General features: G+C 36.8%; 1 protein-coding gene across 1 annotated transcript; it reads left to right on the forward strand.

Annotated features, from left to right (window-relative positions):
* Window positions 1–3,744: 3,744 nt before the first annotated feature.
* rrad (Ras-related associated with diabetes) lies at window positions 3,745–9,086 on the forward strand. The gene is made up of 5 exons (XM_007231461.4): window positions 3,745–3,890; window positions 4,728–5,097; window positions 5,919–5,992; window positions 6,365–6,569; window positions 7,830–9,086. Exons 2-5 carry the CDS (start codon window positions 4,731–4,733, stop codon window positions 8,105–8,107), a joined length of 924 nt encoding a protein of 307 aa, XP_007231523.1. The 5' UTR covers window positions 3,745–3,890; window positions 4,728–4,730; the 3' UTR covers window positions 8,108–9,086.
* Window positions 9,087–14,840: the final 5,754 nt, after the last annotated feature.

The raw sequence follows: 14,840 nt of genomic DNA on the forward strand, positions 1-14,840 counted from the left end.
TGGTTAGTTGGGAGGGAGTTTTTTTTTTTACCTAAAACGAGCTGATTAATCAGTCATGTTATAAAAATATTAATAAAACATTAAAGCCATAATAAATATTTGTACTTTTATTTTCAATGCTTAAGTACTAATGAAGGCAAATTACTCAGTAATATTTACTTCTCTGTTTACATCTCTACTTTAACCCTTTGAACTCTAGGCTGTTTTGTGTGTGTTTTCTTTGTTTTTGTCCGTTCCTTTTTCAGGTCTTATAACACAGTTATAATATCAGACAGACACATTCCCTGATCTCTTTTACACACAAGGTGCGATTTTGGATGGAAAATCCGTCCGTAGGGTTCTAAGGGTTAACTCAAATACATGGTTTGGTTACATTAATTAATTCACCACTGTAAATAATCTCCTTTTTGAGGGAAGTGCACACCTCGTTATTATCACAGCATTATTAATTATAAGCAAATTTGTCAAAATAGAAACAGGAGTCCACTTGTTTTGTTAATGAAGTGTGTAAAGCAGCTGCCTGAACTAAACATCGACATCTCCACCACCTACACAATTAATTATTTTTACTCCAGAAGACATACAACTGCTCAAAAATAAAATCATTTAAAATGTAAAAGAAGCAGAATTGTTATATTTTCCTGGAACTGATCATGTTTTGGTCAAAATGTATTTATTTTTTTAATGTAGCGACTTTAAATATATTCACACCTAAGATATCTTTTCAAAAATGATTAGACTAGAGTGTTTATGAGTTGAAAGCATAAGAATATTGATGATTTGAGTTCATTACATGACTTATTAATTATTACTTTGATCAAATACATGGAGAAACAGCATCAGGCGGACTTTTTTTTTCTTGATAATCAATAATCACACCTCTAGGATACATGTAGATACTAAAAACCTGACACTCAGAGCAGACTATACCTTTCAGTATTTTAATCAGGACACACAAAGAAAACTACAATATATACAAAAATGTAAACTTTTTAGTCTAAATAAATAAATAAATAAATAATGTTTAGTGCAAAATAACTACTTAGTAAAAAAGTGCAAGTAAAATAAAAACTATATAAAGTAGTGCGCACACCATACCTAGCTTTAGTTTGAGTAAAGCAGGTAGTTTCACACTTTTTTTGTGGACACTTTTGAGTCTTTATTTACTGATATTATTTGGTTTGAAACCTCATATAAATATGTTTGAAGCACTAAAGGTAAATAATATTGGTTGAGGAAGGAGATTTTTTTTTTAGGTGTTTTTCTCAATGGGTTTCTTGTAGGTGCTTTACCGCACTCAGAAAGAGTAAGTTCCGCCCTTTCTAACCATATATCGATTATGTTATGATTCCTGAGTAATTAAGCTGAGAACACAAGGTGCGATTTTGGATGGAAAATCCGTCCGTAGGGTTCTAAGGGTTAACTCAAATACATGGTTTGGTTACATTAATTAATTCACCACTGTAAATAATCTCCTTTTTGAGGGAAGTGCACACCTCGTTATTATCACAGCATTATTAATTATAAGCAAATTTGTCAAAATAGAAACAGGAGTCCACTTGTTTTGTTAATGAAGTGTGTAAAGCAGCTGCCTGAACTAAACATCGACATCTCCACCACCTACACAATTAATTATTCATGCTGCTTTCCCCAGTCCTTGTGCTGCACAAAGGCAGCGAGTAAATAAACAGAATAAACAGCAGCGTGGGGGGCTTCACTTCATCATGCTGTCCCTCGGGGCTGAAGCACGGTACACCCCTCAAACCTGCAGGACAAAACAGGATGTAGGTGTCATCTCAAAATAAAACCAGACAAGCTATTTAATAAATAAATAAATAAAAAACAGGGGGATATAAAAAACGGTGACCAGGAAATGGTAAAACCCGATAAATGTCACAACCCTTTAAAATAAACTTAATTTATTATTTCACTTTAAAATATGAATAAAAAGAAAGAGCAATAGTCAAATAACGTTCACCATCATACACCAAAACACAAACCTTCTATGCCAAAAGTCATGGGATAGCAGTACATTGTAAATTTATAATCTTACCTAAGTCTTACCTCAGGGATTGTCTTGGGAACACAGGCTAAAAAAAATGTATATAACTTTCCTTAAAGGTTAAAGTTCCTCTATACATGTAATAGTGTGTTATTTTAGAGCAAATCTTGTAAAATGTATTGTTGCGCAGTGTTTGTGTGTAATCTAAAAAACAAAAATCACAAAAGTCATGTTATTCTGATATTGATCCACCTGCATCATCCGCACAGCGTTCACTCAAAATGTCCAACAGTGCAGTTCATAAGTTAAACACTAGGTGTCAGTATCGCATCACTTTACAGTAACCGCGGTTCACCGGAGCTCGTGCTGTGGCTGAGAGGCGAGGTCACCTCGAGAACTTCTGAGGACGAATGAATGAATCATCGCACGTGCGCGAAAGTATACTTGTGTATGTGTATGTGTATATTTTGCTATTTTACAGCATGATGGACATTCTGCTCAGTCTGGACTCATCACGTTATATAATAATTGGAATATGGAATATATATATATATATATATATATATATATATATATATATATATATATATATATATACATATATATATTATTACTCTATCTATCTATCTATCTATCTATCTATCTATCTATCTATCTATCTATCTATCTATCTATCTATCTATCTATCTATCTATCTACAGAAATACCTATCCATACCAGCTATATACCCATCATACGTATCCTTCTCCATCTCTGTACCATTTATATATTTATATATTCTATCTATCTATCTATCTATCTATCTATCTATCTATCTATCTATCTATCTATCTATCTATCTATCTATCTATCTATCTATCTATCTATCTATCTATCTACAGAAATACCTATCCATACCAGCTATATACCCATCATACGTATCCTTCTCCATCTCTGTACCATTTATATATTTCTATCTATCTATCTATCTATCTATCTATCTATCTATCTATCTATCTATCTATCTATCTATCTATCTATCTATCTATCTATCTATCTATCTATCTATCTATCTATCTATCTACAGAAATACCTATCCATACCAGCTATATACCCATCATACGTATCCTTCTCCATCTCTGTACCATTTCTATCTATCTATCTATCTATCTATCTATCTATCTATCTATCTATCTATCTATCTATCTATCTATCTATCTATCTATCTATCTATCTATCTATCTATCTATCTATCTATCTACAGACATACCCATCCATACCAGCTATATACCCAATCAAACCTATCCTTACCCATCTCTGTACCCATTTATATCTATATATATACTTTTATAAATTATATATATATATACAAATATAATCTCGAATATGCATCGAATTGCGTTTACATTGCATTTAAATGGAACGTGTGTGTCTTTTAATGCTTTCATTTTAAGTCTATATATTTCAGTAGGAATTACTCATAATCTTAAAGCAGGACTGAAAGCATGAATGGTGACATCAGCTCGCTGTGCTGCTGCTGCTGGGTGCTGGGTGTGTGTGTGTGTGTGTGGGTGAGGGGATGGTTAGGCTGGTAGGAGGGAGATTCCCCCTCTACCCTTCCCAGCTTTGAATCACACATGCCCCCTCCCCCCCGTTCCCATCCTCCAATAGCCTGCCTGCACGGAGTGACGTCGCTCACTACTATAACGGAGCGAGCGAGTCCTGCCTCGCGCCGACGTCACGGGCTCCACGCGCCATAAATAAGGGGATCCGTCAGATCTGAACTCATCACACTCACGCTCTGACTGTGGGAGCTACAGCACAGCACAGGATCTCAGAGCAGGACTTTCCCTTTTGGATCATTTTGGACTTTTGTCTTCTTCTGGAGGAGATTGGACATCTTCTACATGTAAGTACACGCATTTTTCATATGATTAAATCAGCTGGTTTGTGGTTGAAAAGTGCTTATTTTATGATTTTAGGTGGATTTGTAGCTTTGTAATCTTGATAAATGTACGTGAAATACGTTAATTTTAAGTTTTAAAGCATGTTTTAAGGTGTACTCTCACAAATATTGACTTAATAATCTCTTAATTCATAAACATTCATACTTGTAAGAGATGTGTGTCTCTCTAAACACAGTATGGTTATTATTTAAAATGGTTTTATAGCTTTAGTTTAGCCTTTTCCTGATATGAATGGCCTTAAGCTGTCATTAAACTCTTAAATTAAATTTCTTAAGCTGGTAAACTCACTAAACGCTTTTTGGAGGGATGCATGACATAGCAGTAGTTTTTTTTTTGCTTGTGGCATATATTGCATTGTCATGAATGATATTGGACAGATAGAGACAGATAATGTGAATTTTGTAGATATGTCACAGAAAAGAAGAACATTTTTTAACTTTTTTATTTCATTTTTTTTATCAAGCAGTAAAATAAGATGGCTTTTTTGTTAGCGTTTATTAAAATGTGCATTTATTAGGTGACATTGCACACATTGTGATGTGACTGTTTCAGGTCATTGCATTGTGATCACAATGCAAAAATGACTAACTCTGCAGCTATAGTAGAATCAGTATGTATGTTTAACATTGTACGACTGTATGGCAACAATTTGTTGTCATTTTATCAGCATTTCTGCCATTTTTACCATAAACACACAATAAGATAAGATGTTTTCTGGACTATTATCTGGACATAGTCCTTTAACAATAACCTTAACTTGTCTTATGTCCCTCCTGCAGAACATGACTCTGAACAAAGGTGACAAATTGAGTAACATGGATAAGCGGAGAGGCAGCATGCCGTTCCCCGTCCACCTTCAGAACCTGCACCGGAGGAGCATGCCGGTGGACGACCGCGAGCTGCGCTCAACCGTGCCCTCTGTGCAGTCCTCCGAGCTGTCCAGCCTGACCCGCTGCACGTCCTACAGCCCGGGCGAGGAGCACCGCCACAGCTGCGTCTCCGACTCCTCGGACTCCGTCATCTCCTCCGGCAGCGACTCTGAGGGACAGATCTACAAGGTGGTTCTGCTGGGAGAGCACGGTGTTGGGAAGTCCAGCCTGGCCAGAATATTCGGAGGAGTGGAGGACAACCACGACTGTGAGGATGCAGGTAAATAATGCACACTTTGGAGAGCTTGATACATATTGTCCACAATAATGATAATATCATGATATTGAGATTCTGCAATACTCTATATTGCGAGACATTTTCTACACATTTTCAAACTAAACATGCACTTGATAACTTCAGCACGTCAGAGAAGAGGGTAGAGAGTCTATTGGAATTTAGAGTGTCTATGGTGCAGTAAAAATATCTATATTTGACACTATGTATCGATAATATATTTAAAAAGAAATCGATGCAATATATCGCAATATCGATACTTTGTCCCACCCCTAGTTTCTGTAGTTTTACATTTACAGACACTTATTTTAAATGCATGAATCCTACATAAAGATGTATATTTGGTGTAGTAGGTCTACCCTGCTGATACCAAGGTCATTAGAATTTAAACGTCAATCAGTCATGTTTTCACATAATTGCATCAGGAACATATCTGGTTGTTCCTGTATCCCAAGGACGACCGCAGACTCCCTACATCAGCTACACGCATCGCCACTCCACCACAGTGTGTGTAAAAGCCAGGGGCATGGATCGTTTGGGCATCCAAGCTGAGGCGTATTGATTAGGGCTCGTCCCTATCGCATCCATTACTCTGTACAGATGGAGACAGAGCGTTTGTTGGCAGAACATAGTGTGAAAGGATTAAAACGAAAGCTCTAAAGGGCAGTGCTGAACTTGACAGATGTTTCAGGATAATCCAAACAAGCAAATGCTGACGTGACATCATAAAAGCAAAGCAGTGTTGTCGTACATTAAGCTGGTGATGCTGATGCCTTCTGTTCTTTTTATTTAAAAATGTTTTGCAGGAAATACATACGACAGATCAATTACTGTTGATGAGGAGGAGGCCAACATTCTGCTGTACGACGTTTGGGAACAGGTGAGCATGAAAGCCAACACAGAACAAATCAGACTGCGACGATTAGATTCAGACAATATGATATACTGTCCCAGAAATAAGTGTGATAACTGATATTATGGTAATTTTAAGACCATTTTATAATGAAATACAATATAACAATATAATAATTCAAAGTATTAAATACTGGCTCATTCACATTAATGGGCTCTCCTTGCTAAGCAAAAAAAACATAATGGGAAACATCAAAATCATGTCCATGTATTGTGTAATGAATAAATAATCAAATTATTGGGACAGGCCTAATTAATACAATGAAATATAAAAAAATTAAAAAATAAACATTTTTTTAAAGCATATATTAATTGATGCCCCCTTTTTGTAACCCTGCAGGACAACAGCCAATGGCTGAAGGATCAGTGTATGAAAATGGGCGACGCCTACATCATCGTTTACTCTGTGACGGACAAGTCCAGCTTCGAGAAAGCCTCAGAGCTCCGTATCCAGCTGCGCCGAGCGAGACAGTCCGAAAACATCCCCATCATCCTGGTGGGCAACAAGAGTGACCTAGTGCGCTCCAGAGAAGTTTCAGTAGAAGGTGAGTCTCCAGATTTCAGCTACAAGAACCTCTTAACCACCTCTCCCCCCCCAACATACACACACACACACACACACACACACTATACCCAGCCAGACCAGTTCAGGTGGTTAATGGGAAGACTGCTGGAGTTACATAACCATTCCTGGGCAGCAGATTCACGGAAAGTCCTACATAAATCAGCCTCCAGCTCTAGCAGCCCAGAGCCAGACAGCGGTTTCCTGGCCAAATATGATTAAATCTGATCGCGATTTGTTCGGAAATGATCCAGCGAAGCGCAGGAGCTCCAATTCTGCAGTGATTCAGTTTAATGTTATATATATATCATTACTGGTACAGAGAAAAACTTGTATCTCCAGTATGGCTACTTAGAACTTTACAAGAAATGAAATGAAATAACTTTGGGTACCACTTTAAAATAAGACTACCTTTATAAAGGGTTTATAAATTAGTTTATTAATGGTTACTAAAGGGCAACCATGACCTGTTGTTTGCCAAATAGTGAACCCACAGCCATCTATAGTTTTGCACTTTCTACGTATGTGTTATAACTGATTATTAATGATTATTAAGGCATTTACAACCTAATTAGTAACCATTAATAAACTAATTGTAAACCAATTATAAGCCCTTTATAAGGGTAGTCTTATTTTAAAGTGGTACCTAACTTTGTTAGCTTTCAGTAGAAGTCAATGTAAAAAACATTTTATTTCAAGTCAGTTTGAGGCATTTCTATCTATATATATTCATAAAAGTAAAGAACAGATGCCAGATTTTCTTTATATAGGGCCCTATAAAATCTCGTTTTATTATTAATTTTGATCATTTTTGTTTTTCTCCATTTATAGTTTATATTTTTAATAACTGTGTCTTTAATATTTAAAAAAAAAAAATCCAAACTTTTATTAGATCTTTTTTACTTTTTACTATTTATTTTTCAGATTTTTTTTCTCATTCAGACTTGAGTTTATTGTCACAATTTTGTCTTTATTTTCAAAATCTATCCATCTGTTCTCAGAAAATGGAGATACAAGGTTCTTGAATGTCAGTGATGATACATAAACACACACATATTTATAGTGGATGCAGACAATATATTAGAGTTATATATTAAATATATATTTTTAGTAATTTCCATACGAAAGTTAGTCCCCTGACCTCTCCTCATAATTGCATCAGTATTGCAATCAGTACAGGCCCAAACCAAGACCCCCCTCTCAGTCTGACCTGTGTCCCCTTTCTTTCCTTTGTCCACCTCAGAGGGCAGCGCCTGCGCAGTCGTCTTCGACTGCAAGTTCATCGAGACGTCGGCCTCCCTGCATCACAACGTGCGCACGCTGTTCGAGGGCATCGTCCGGCAGATCCGCCTGCGCAAAGACAGCAAGGAGGAGAACGCCCGGCGCATGGCCAACTGCAAGCGGCGCGAGAGCATCAGCAAGAAGGCCAAGCGCTTCCTGGGCCGCATGGTCGCCCGCAAGAACAAGAAGATGGCCTTCAGGCAGAAATCCAAGTCCTGCCACGACCTGTCAGTGCTCTGAGAGAACGAGAGAGCGTGCGCGAGAGAGAAAGAGAAAAAGACAGAATGATAGAAAAAGAAAAAGAGACAGCTGGACATTGCGTTGTCTGTCGATGTCGATGTGGCCCAGGCGCGAGAGGGCACCGAGACCAGAAGCTGTGTGTGTGTGTTCAACACCAAACCTAAGGACTAGAGAACTGTACAGAGATATTCGCAGTATTTTCTCTTTTTGTAAAATCTGACCGAAGTCCGAAGTACGAGATAGACCTGCATGAAGCTTTTTTTAAGTTTATATATTTTTTTTTTTCAACTTTAATTTTGCTGCCTTAACATGTAGAGTCATTGAATTCTAGCTGTGTGAGTTGAAGGCCAATTCTCGAAGCCGTTCCAGTTCGAACGGCATGCCTTCTAGATGGAAATATGGAAAAGAAAATTGGAAAAAGGAAAACGGAAACTACGTTTGTGAAAGCATGAGCTATTGGAAACTATGTTTGTGAATGCAGTAGCTATCAGACGTACTGATGTGTACAGTACACTTCTCATGTGTGAGTGTGTGTGTAGGAGAACGAGCACAATTTTTCGATTTTTTGTTCCGTATTTATATGAGAATCGTAAATATTACGGAATTATACTTACTTGAATATGAGTGCGCAGGTTCGTACTTCAGCCAAAACACACACAAACACACACACACACACACACAAACAGGACTATAAAGTTCAAGACGGGTGGGGTCATCAATGGGTCGAGGGTGGGGTCGGGGGGGTGGGGGCGGGGCTTCAAAGTGACTGGCACACTGGTTTCACACATTTGTTCATGAATTAACTACTATTTAATTGAGATGTGTGGTTGAATGGCATAGAAGCAATAACTTATGTGTTCTGTGAGATGTTTTTCAAGATGTTTGATTTGCACTTCCATTTAATATTATTATTGGATTGTTAATTTTATTACATGTTTACATTGATTTTTAATAAAAGGATTAAATAAAAGAACAGCAATTGTGTCTTCTGCTCACATTCATCCTCAGACATACTCATACGAGTACTCTAAAACTCAAATAAATACACTGTTTATATTAAGGCATTCCAGGAGGTTTAGGAGTGTGTTTATGGGAATTTTTCAGAAGCACTTTTGTGAGGTCAGACTCACTCTATTAATCCTAAAGATGTTCTATCTGGTTGAGGTCAGGACTCTTTCACTCCAAACTCCCTCATCCATGTCTTTATGGGACTTGCTTTGTGCACCGGTGTGCAGTCATGGTGGAACAGGAAGAACTGTGTCCACACTGTTCCTTTGAAGTTTGGAGAATGAAATTGTCCAAGATCTCTTGGTCTGCTGAAGCATTAAGTCCAACTCCTGCAAAACAACCCCATACCATAATCCCTCCTCAACCAAACTTTACGCTTGGCACAATGCACACAGACAAGTACCGTTTTCCTGACAACCACTAAACCAGACTCATCCGGTGGATTCCCAGACGGAGAAGTGAAAGTGTTTTTTTTTTCAGTGGATTGGATTTGTATCTGGTTTAAATGTGTATTGAGTGTGTTCACACTTACACTGTGTATAATGTTGCTTGGTCTTATCCAAATATAATCCTGATACTTAATGTGCTTAAAGTGTCCAGGTGTAAACAGGCTCTCAGGCCATCGGCCAAAGTGATTTGTTTGGATGTGTTTACACTGGCATTTTAATGTGGTTATATCTGAACATAATTCTGAGTATCAGGATTATACACATAAAATGTTTAGGTTTAAACAGGGTCTCAGGTCACCTCCCAAAGTGATTTATTTGGGTGTGTTTACACTGGCATTTTAATGTGGTTATATCCAGACATAATCCCGATACTCAATATACATAAAGTGTCCAGGTGTAAACTGGGTCTCAGGCCATCTCCCAAAGTGATTTATGTGGGTATGTTTAAACTGGCATTTTAATGTGGTTATATCTGAACATAATCCTAATACTCAATACACATAACATGTTCATGTGTAAACAGGGTCTCAGGCCATCTCCCAAAGTGATTTGTTTGAGTGTGTTTACACTGGCATTTTAATGTGGTTATATCCAACAATAATACTGATACTCAATACACATAAAATATTCAGGTGTAAACAGGGTCTCAGGTCACCTCCCAAAGCGATTTGTTTGGATGTGTTTACACTGGCATTTTAATATAGTTGTATATGAACATAATCCTGATACTCATTACACATAAACTGTTCAGGTGTAAACAGGCTCTCAGGTCATCTGCTAAAGTGATTTGTTTGGGTGTGTTTACACTGGCGTTTTAATGTGGTTATATCTGAACATAATCCTGATGCTCAATACACATAAAGTGTCCAGGTGTAAACAGGGTCTCAGGCCACCTCCCAAAGTGATTTGTTTGGGTGTGTTTACACTGGCATTTTAGCGTGGTTATATTTGAACATAATCCTGATATTCAATACACATAAAATATTCAGGTGTAAACAGGGTCTCAGGCCATCTGCCAAAGTTATTTGTTTGGGTGTGTTTACACTGGCATTTTAATGGTTATATCCAGACATAATCCTGATCCTTAATACACATAAAATGTCCAGGTGTAAACAGGGTCTCAGGCCACCTCCCAAAGTGATTTGTTTGGGTGTGTTTACACTGGCATTTGAATGTGGTTATATCCAGACATAATACTGATACTCAATACACATAAAATGTTCAGGTGTAATGTGGTTTCACTGGTTTCACACATTTGTTCATGAATTAACTACTATTTAATTGAGATGTGTGGTTGAATGGCATAGAAGCAATAACTTATGTGTTCTGTGAGATGTTTTTCAAGATGTTTGATTTGCACTTCCATTTAATATTATTATTGGATTGTTAATTTTATTACATGTTTACATTGATTTTTATGGGAAATTTTCAGAAGCACTTTTGTGAGGTCACACTCACTCTATTAATCCTAAAGATGTTCTATCTGGTTGAGGTCAGGACTCTTTCACTCCAAACTCCCTCATCCATGTCTTTATGGGACTGGTGTGCAGTCATGGTGGAACAGGAAGAACCCCGTCTCCAAACTGTTTCTGTGAAGTTTGGAGAATAAAATTGTCCAAAATCTCTTGGTCTGCTGAAGCATTAAGTCCAACTCCTGCAAAACAACCCCATACCATAATCCCTCCTCAACCAAACTTTACACTTGGCACAATGCACACAGACGAGTTCCATTTTCCTGGCAACCACTAAACCAGACTCATCCAGTGGATTGCCAGACGGAGAAGTGGAAGTGTTTTTTTTTTTTTTTATCGGATTTGTATCTGGTTTAAATATGTATTGAGTGCGTTCACACTTACACTGTGCACAATGTTGCTCTGTCTTATCCAGATATAATCCTTATGCTCAATGTGCTTATATAGTGTCCAGGTGTAAACAGGGTCTCAGGCCATCGCCAAAGTGATTTGTTTGGATGTGTTTACACTGGCATTTCAATGTGGTTATCTGAACATAATCCTGATACTCAATACACATAAAATGTTCAGGTGTAAACAGGGTCTCAGGCTATCGGCCAAAGTGATTTGTTTGGATGTGTTTACACTGGCATTTTAATGTGGTTATATTTGAACATAATCCTGATACTCAATACACATAAAATGTTCAGGTGTAAACAGGGTCTCAGGTCATCTGCTAAAGTGATGTGTTTGGGTGTGTTTACACTGGCATTTTAATGTGTTTATATTTGAACATAATCCTGATATTCAATATACATTAAGTGTCCAGGTGTAAACAGGGTCTCAGGCCATCTCCCAAAGTGATTTGTTTGGGTGTGTTTACACTGGCATTTTAATGTGGTTATATCCAGACATGAACCTGATACTCAATACACATAAAGTGTCCAGGTGTGAACAAGGTCTCAGGTCACCTCCCAAAGTGATTTATTTGGGTGTGTTTACACTGGCGTTTTATTGTGGGTATATCCGAACATAATACTGATACTCAATACACATAAAATGCCCAGGTGTAAACAGGGCCTCCCAGTATGATTTATTTGGGTGTGTTTACACTGGCATTTTAATGTGGTTATATCTGAACATAATACTGATATTCAATACACATTAAATGTCCAGGTGTAAACAGGGTCTCAGGTCACCTGCCAAAGTGATTTGTTTGGGTGTGTTTACACTGGCATTTTAATGTGGTTATATCTGAACATAATACTGATACTCAATACACATAACAGGTTCATGTGTAAACAGGGTCTCAGGTCACCTGCCAATGTGATTTGTTTGGGTGTGTTTACACTGGCATTTTAATGTGGTTATATCCAGACATAATCCTGGTACTCAATACACATAAAGTGTCCAGGTGTAAACAGGGTCTCAGGCCACCTGCCAAAGTGATTTGTTTGGGTGTGTTTACACTGGCATTTTAATGTGATTATATCTAAACATAATCCATTAAAATGGCATTTTAACGTGGTTATATCCAAACATAATACTGATACTCAATACACATAAAATGCCCAGGTGTAAACAGGGCCTCAGGCCACCTGCCAAAGTGATTTATTTGGGTGTGTTTACACTGGCATTTTAATGTGGGTATATTTAAACATAATATACATACACATACACATAAATTGTCCAGGTGTAAACAGGGTCTAATGGTTGCCTCGGCTGCATTTAATGAGTTCCATCATGCATATGCAGGCGTGGAATAGTTAGTGAGGTTGTGTTAGGCATGAGTGTAATGACAGGAAACAGGGCAGTTAAAGGGGTTTGCAGCAAATTAAAAAAGTTAAACATTAAGCTTCAGGAAAGTAGCTGCAGCTCTCTCACATTCTGATTCCTCACTTATCCGAGTCTTTGTTCTGGAGCAGGGTGAACAGTGCTGGACTGCTAAGTCAAGGTAAGAGGGATTTCTTTATTCGTGTAATATTTCATAATTAAAATCGTGACTGGTGGATAAAGGCAGCAGGAAACCTTGTCAGCTCAGCCTCCTTTAATGTTTAGAAGCTATGAAAAAGAAACTCCATACAGGGTTTTTTAGCAATGCCACAGAATTACCAGCTTTAGTTTCAGAAAGGAGGGTTTTCTATGTGCATCAGGAAAATCAGCAACACTTTCATTAAAGCCTGTATTTATAAGTTATGATGAATGCGGTTATAGCTCATTACAACTTGGTAATAATATTTTGAAAGCATGATAAACTTCTGTAATACACCATTATACACTTAAAATTAACTAATGAACATGTTAATGAACATAAGACATAAGACATAACATTATAATGTTAATTTTTAAATAACGCTATTCTTCATAAAACCCACGTTGTAATGTGTAATGCATTTTTGTTATTTAAACATGTGCAAACTTACACAGGATGAATTATAAGAACAACACACAAAAGCTTAACTAATGAACTATATAAAAAAAAGATAACCTAAAAGGCAGGTCTCAGAGAATCACCCTATTATCAGTTAGATTTTTTTGTGGTTTAAAGTTTACAGACACAATTTAATGCATTTCTACATTAAATAAATGATTTAGGGTGATAGTAAATAAAACATAAAGTCCACAAAAAGAGTCCATTCAACATAAAAAAATATGTTAATTTTCTTTTTTTATTGTAAGTTCAGACGAATTTAATATGTATTGTTTTTTTTTGTTTGGTTGCATTTTTTTAATTTCTTTTTGAATGCATAATTTAGCATCAGCACAACATTGGACAAATATTGTGTTTAACTAACAAAAAAATATTTACGCCGCCGGAACTAAAAAAAAAAGAGCAATTGTGCACAGATCTCCACCTCCCCCTCCTCATTATGGTGACAAACATTCACATTTTCTGCTTGTGCATACTCAAATTAATTGAGATATTTAAAGTTTAATCTAATTATGTTAGTGGAACTTAGTTAATAATGTTTATCAAACAAAAAAAATGGGATTATAATTAAGTGAAACAACTTTAAAAAGTTTATTTAGTCCAACAATAAAAGGCTCAAAGCTTTTACTCAACAATGTTCTAGTAGGGACTTAACTTACTTAAAAAGATGCATTCAAATTGTTACATCATTTTTTCTTAATGCAGATCCAGTGTTTTATTTGTGAGTATTATGAGTGTATGGGAGAGTTTTGGACACTTTTTTTTTTGGCCACTTACTTTACGAATAATATTGCACTCATGCACAATATGCAAATTAAACATGCAATTCCTGATCAAGATGGACAGATCAGATTTTTCTTAAATATTTCAAAAACTACTAAAGTAGAGGGTTCGATAAATTAGTGGAGTAATAATAAAAAGGAACATAACAATAAAACCTAAAAAGAACAATTAAAGGAGGCCTGCAGCTACACAAAAAGGTGTGACACACTGAAACCTGTGTTTTATTCCTGTTCAGGCCAGAATAATGAAATAAAGCAGTTTAAACTGCTTCCACAGAAGTCTGTGATTTTAGCTGCCCTGCAGTTCTAATCCTGCTGAAACCAAATGAGTCACTTTCTTTTGTCTCACAACTCTTTCTTCAAGCAGCTGAATGCAGCCTACGTAATGTCACATTAATGGGCACTGCACTCTCCTGACACACAGTGGGCCCAGAGTTTTATATTTAACTTATGCTTTATTTCACTAGAGAAAAGCAAAATCTCTTTAGTTTAATAATTTATTTTCCTTTCAGGAGTCATTTCTATGGTACTGGGTGATGTTTTTGGGCAAAAGTAGCCTCATTTTACAGTTTAAATTCTAATATTTGGGGTTTAAAACACCTCAGTAAATCT

Source organism: Astyanax mexicanus, chromosome 23 (assembly GCF_023375975.1).
Source record: "Astyanax mexicanus isolate ESR-SI-001 chromosome 23, AstMex3_surface, whole genome shotgun sequence".
NCBI lineage: Eukaryota > Metazoa > Chordata > Actinopteri > Characiformes > Acestrorhamphidae > Astyanax > Astyanax mexicanus.

Excerpts from the sequence above, each read along its gene's own strand:
- rrad (XM_007231461.4), top strand. The coding sequence starts at position 4,731 with ATGACTCTGAACAAAGGTGACAAATTGAGTAACATGGATAAGCGGAGA. Across the intron at positions 5,098-5,918 it reads CCACGACTGTGAGGATGCAG|GAAATACATACGACAGATCA; the intron begins GTAAATAATGCA and ends AATGTTTTGCAG. Across the intron at positions 5,993-6,364 it reads TGTACGACGTTTGGGAACAG|GACAACAGCCAATGGCTGAA; the intron begins GTGAGCATGAAA and ends GTAACCCTGCAG.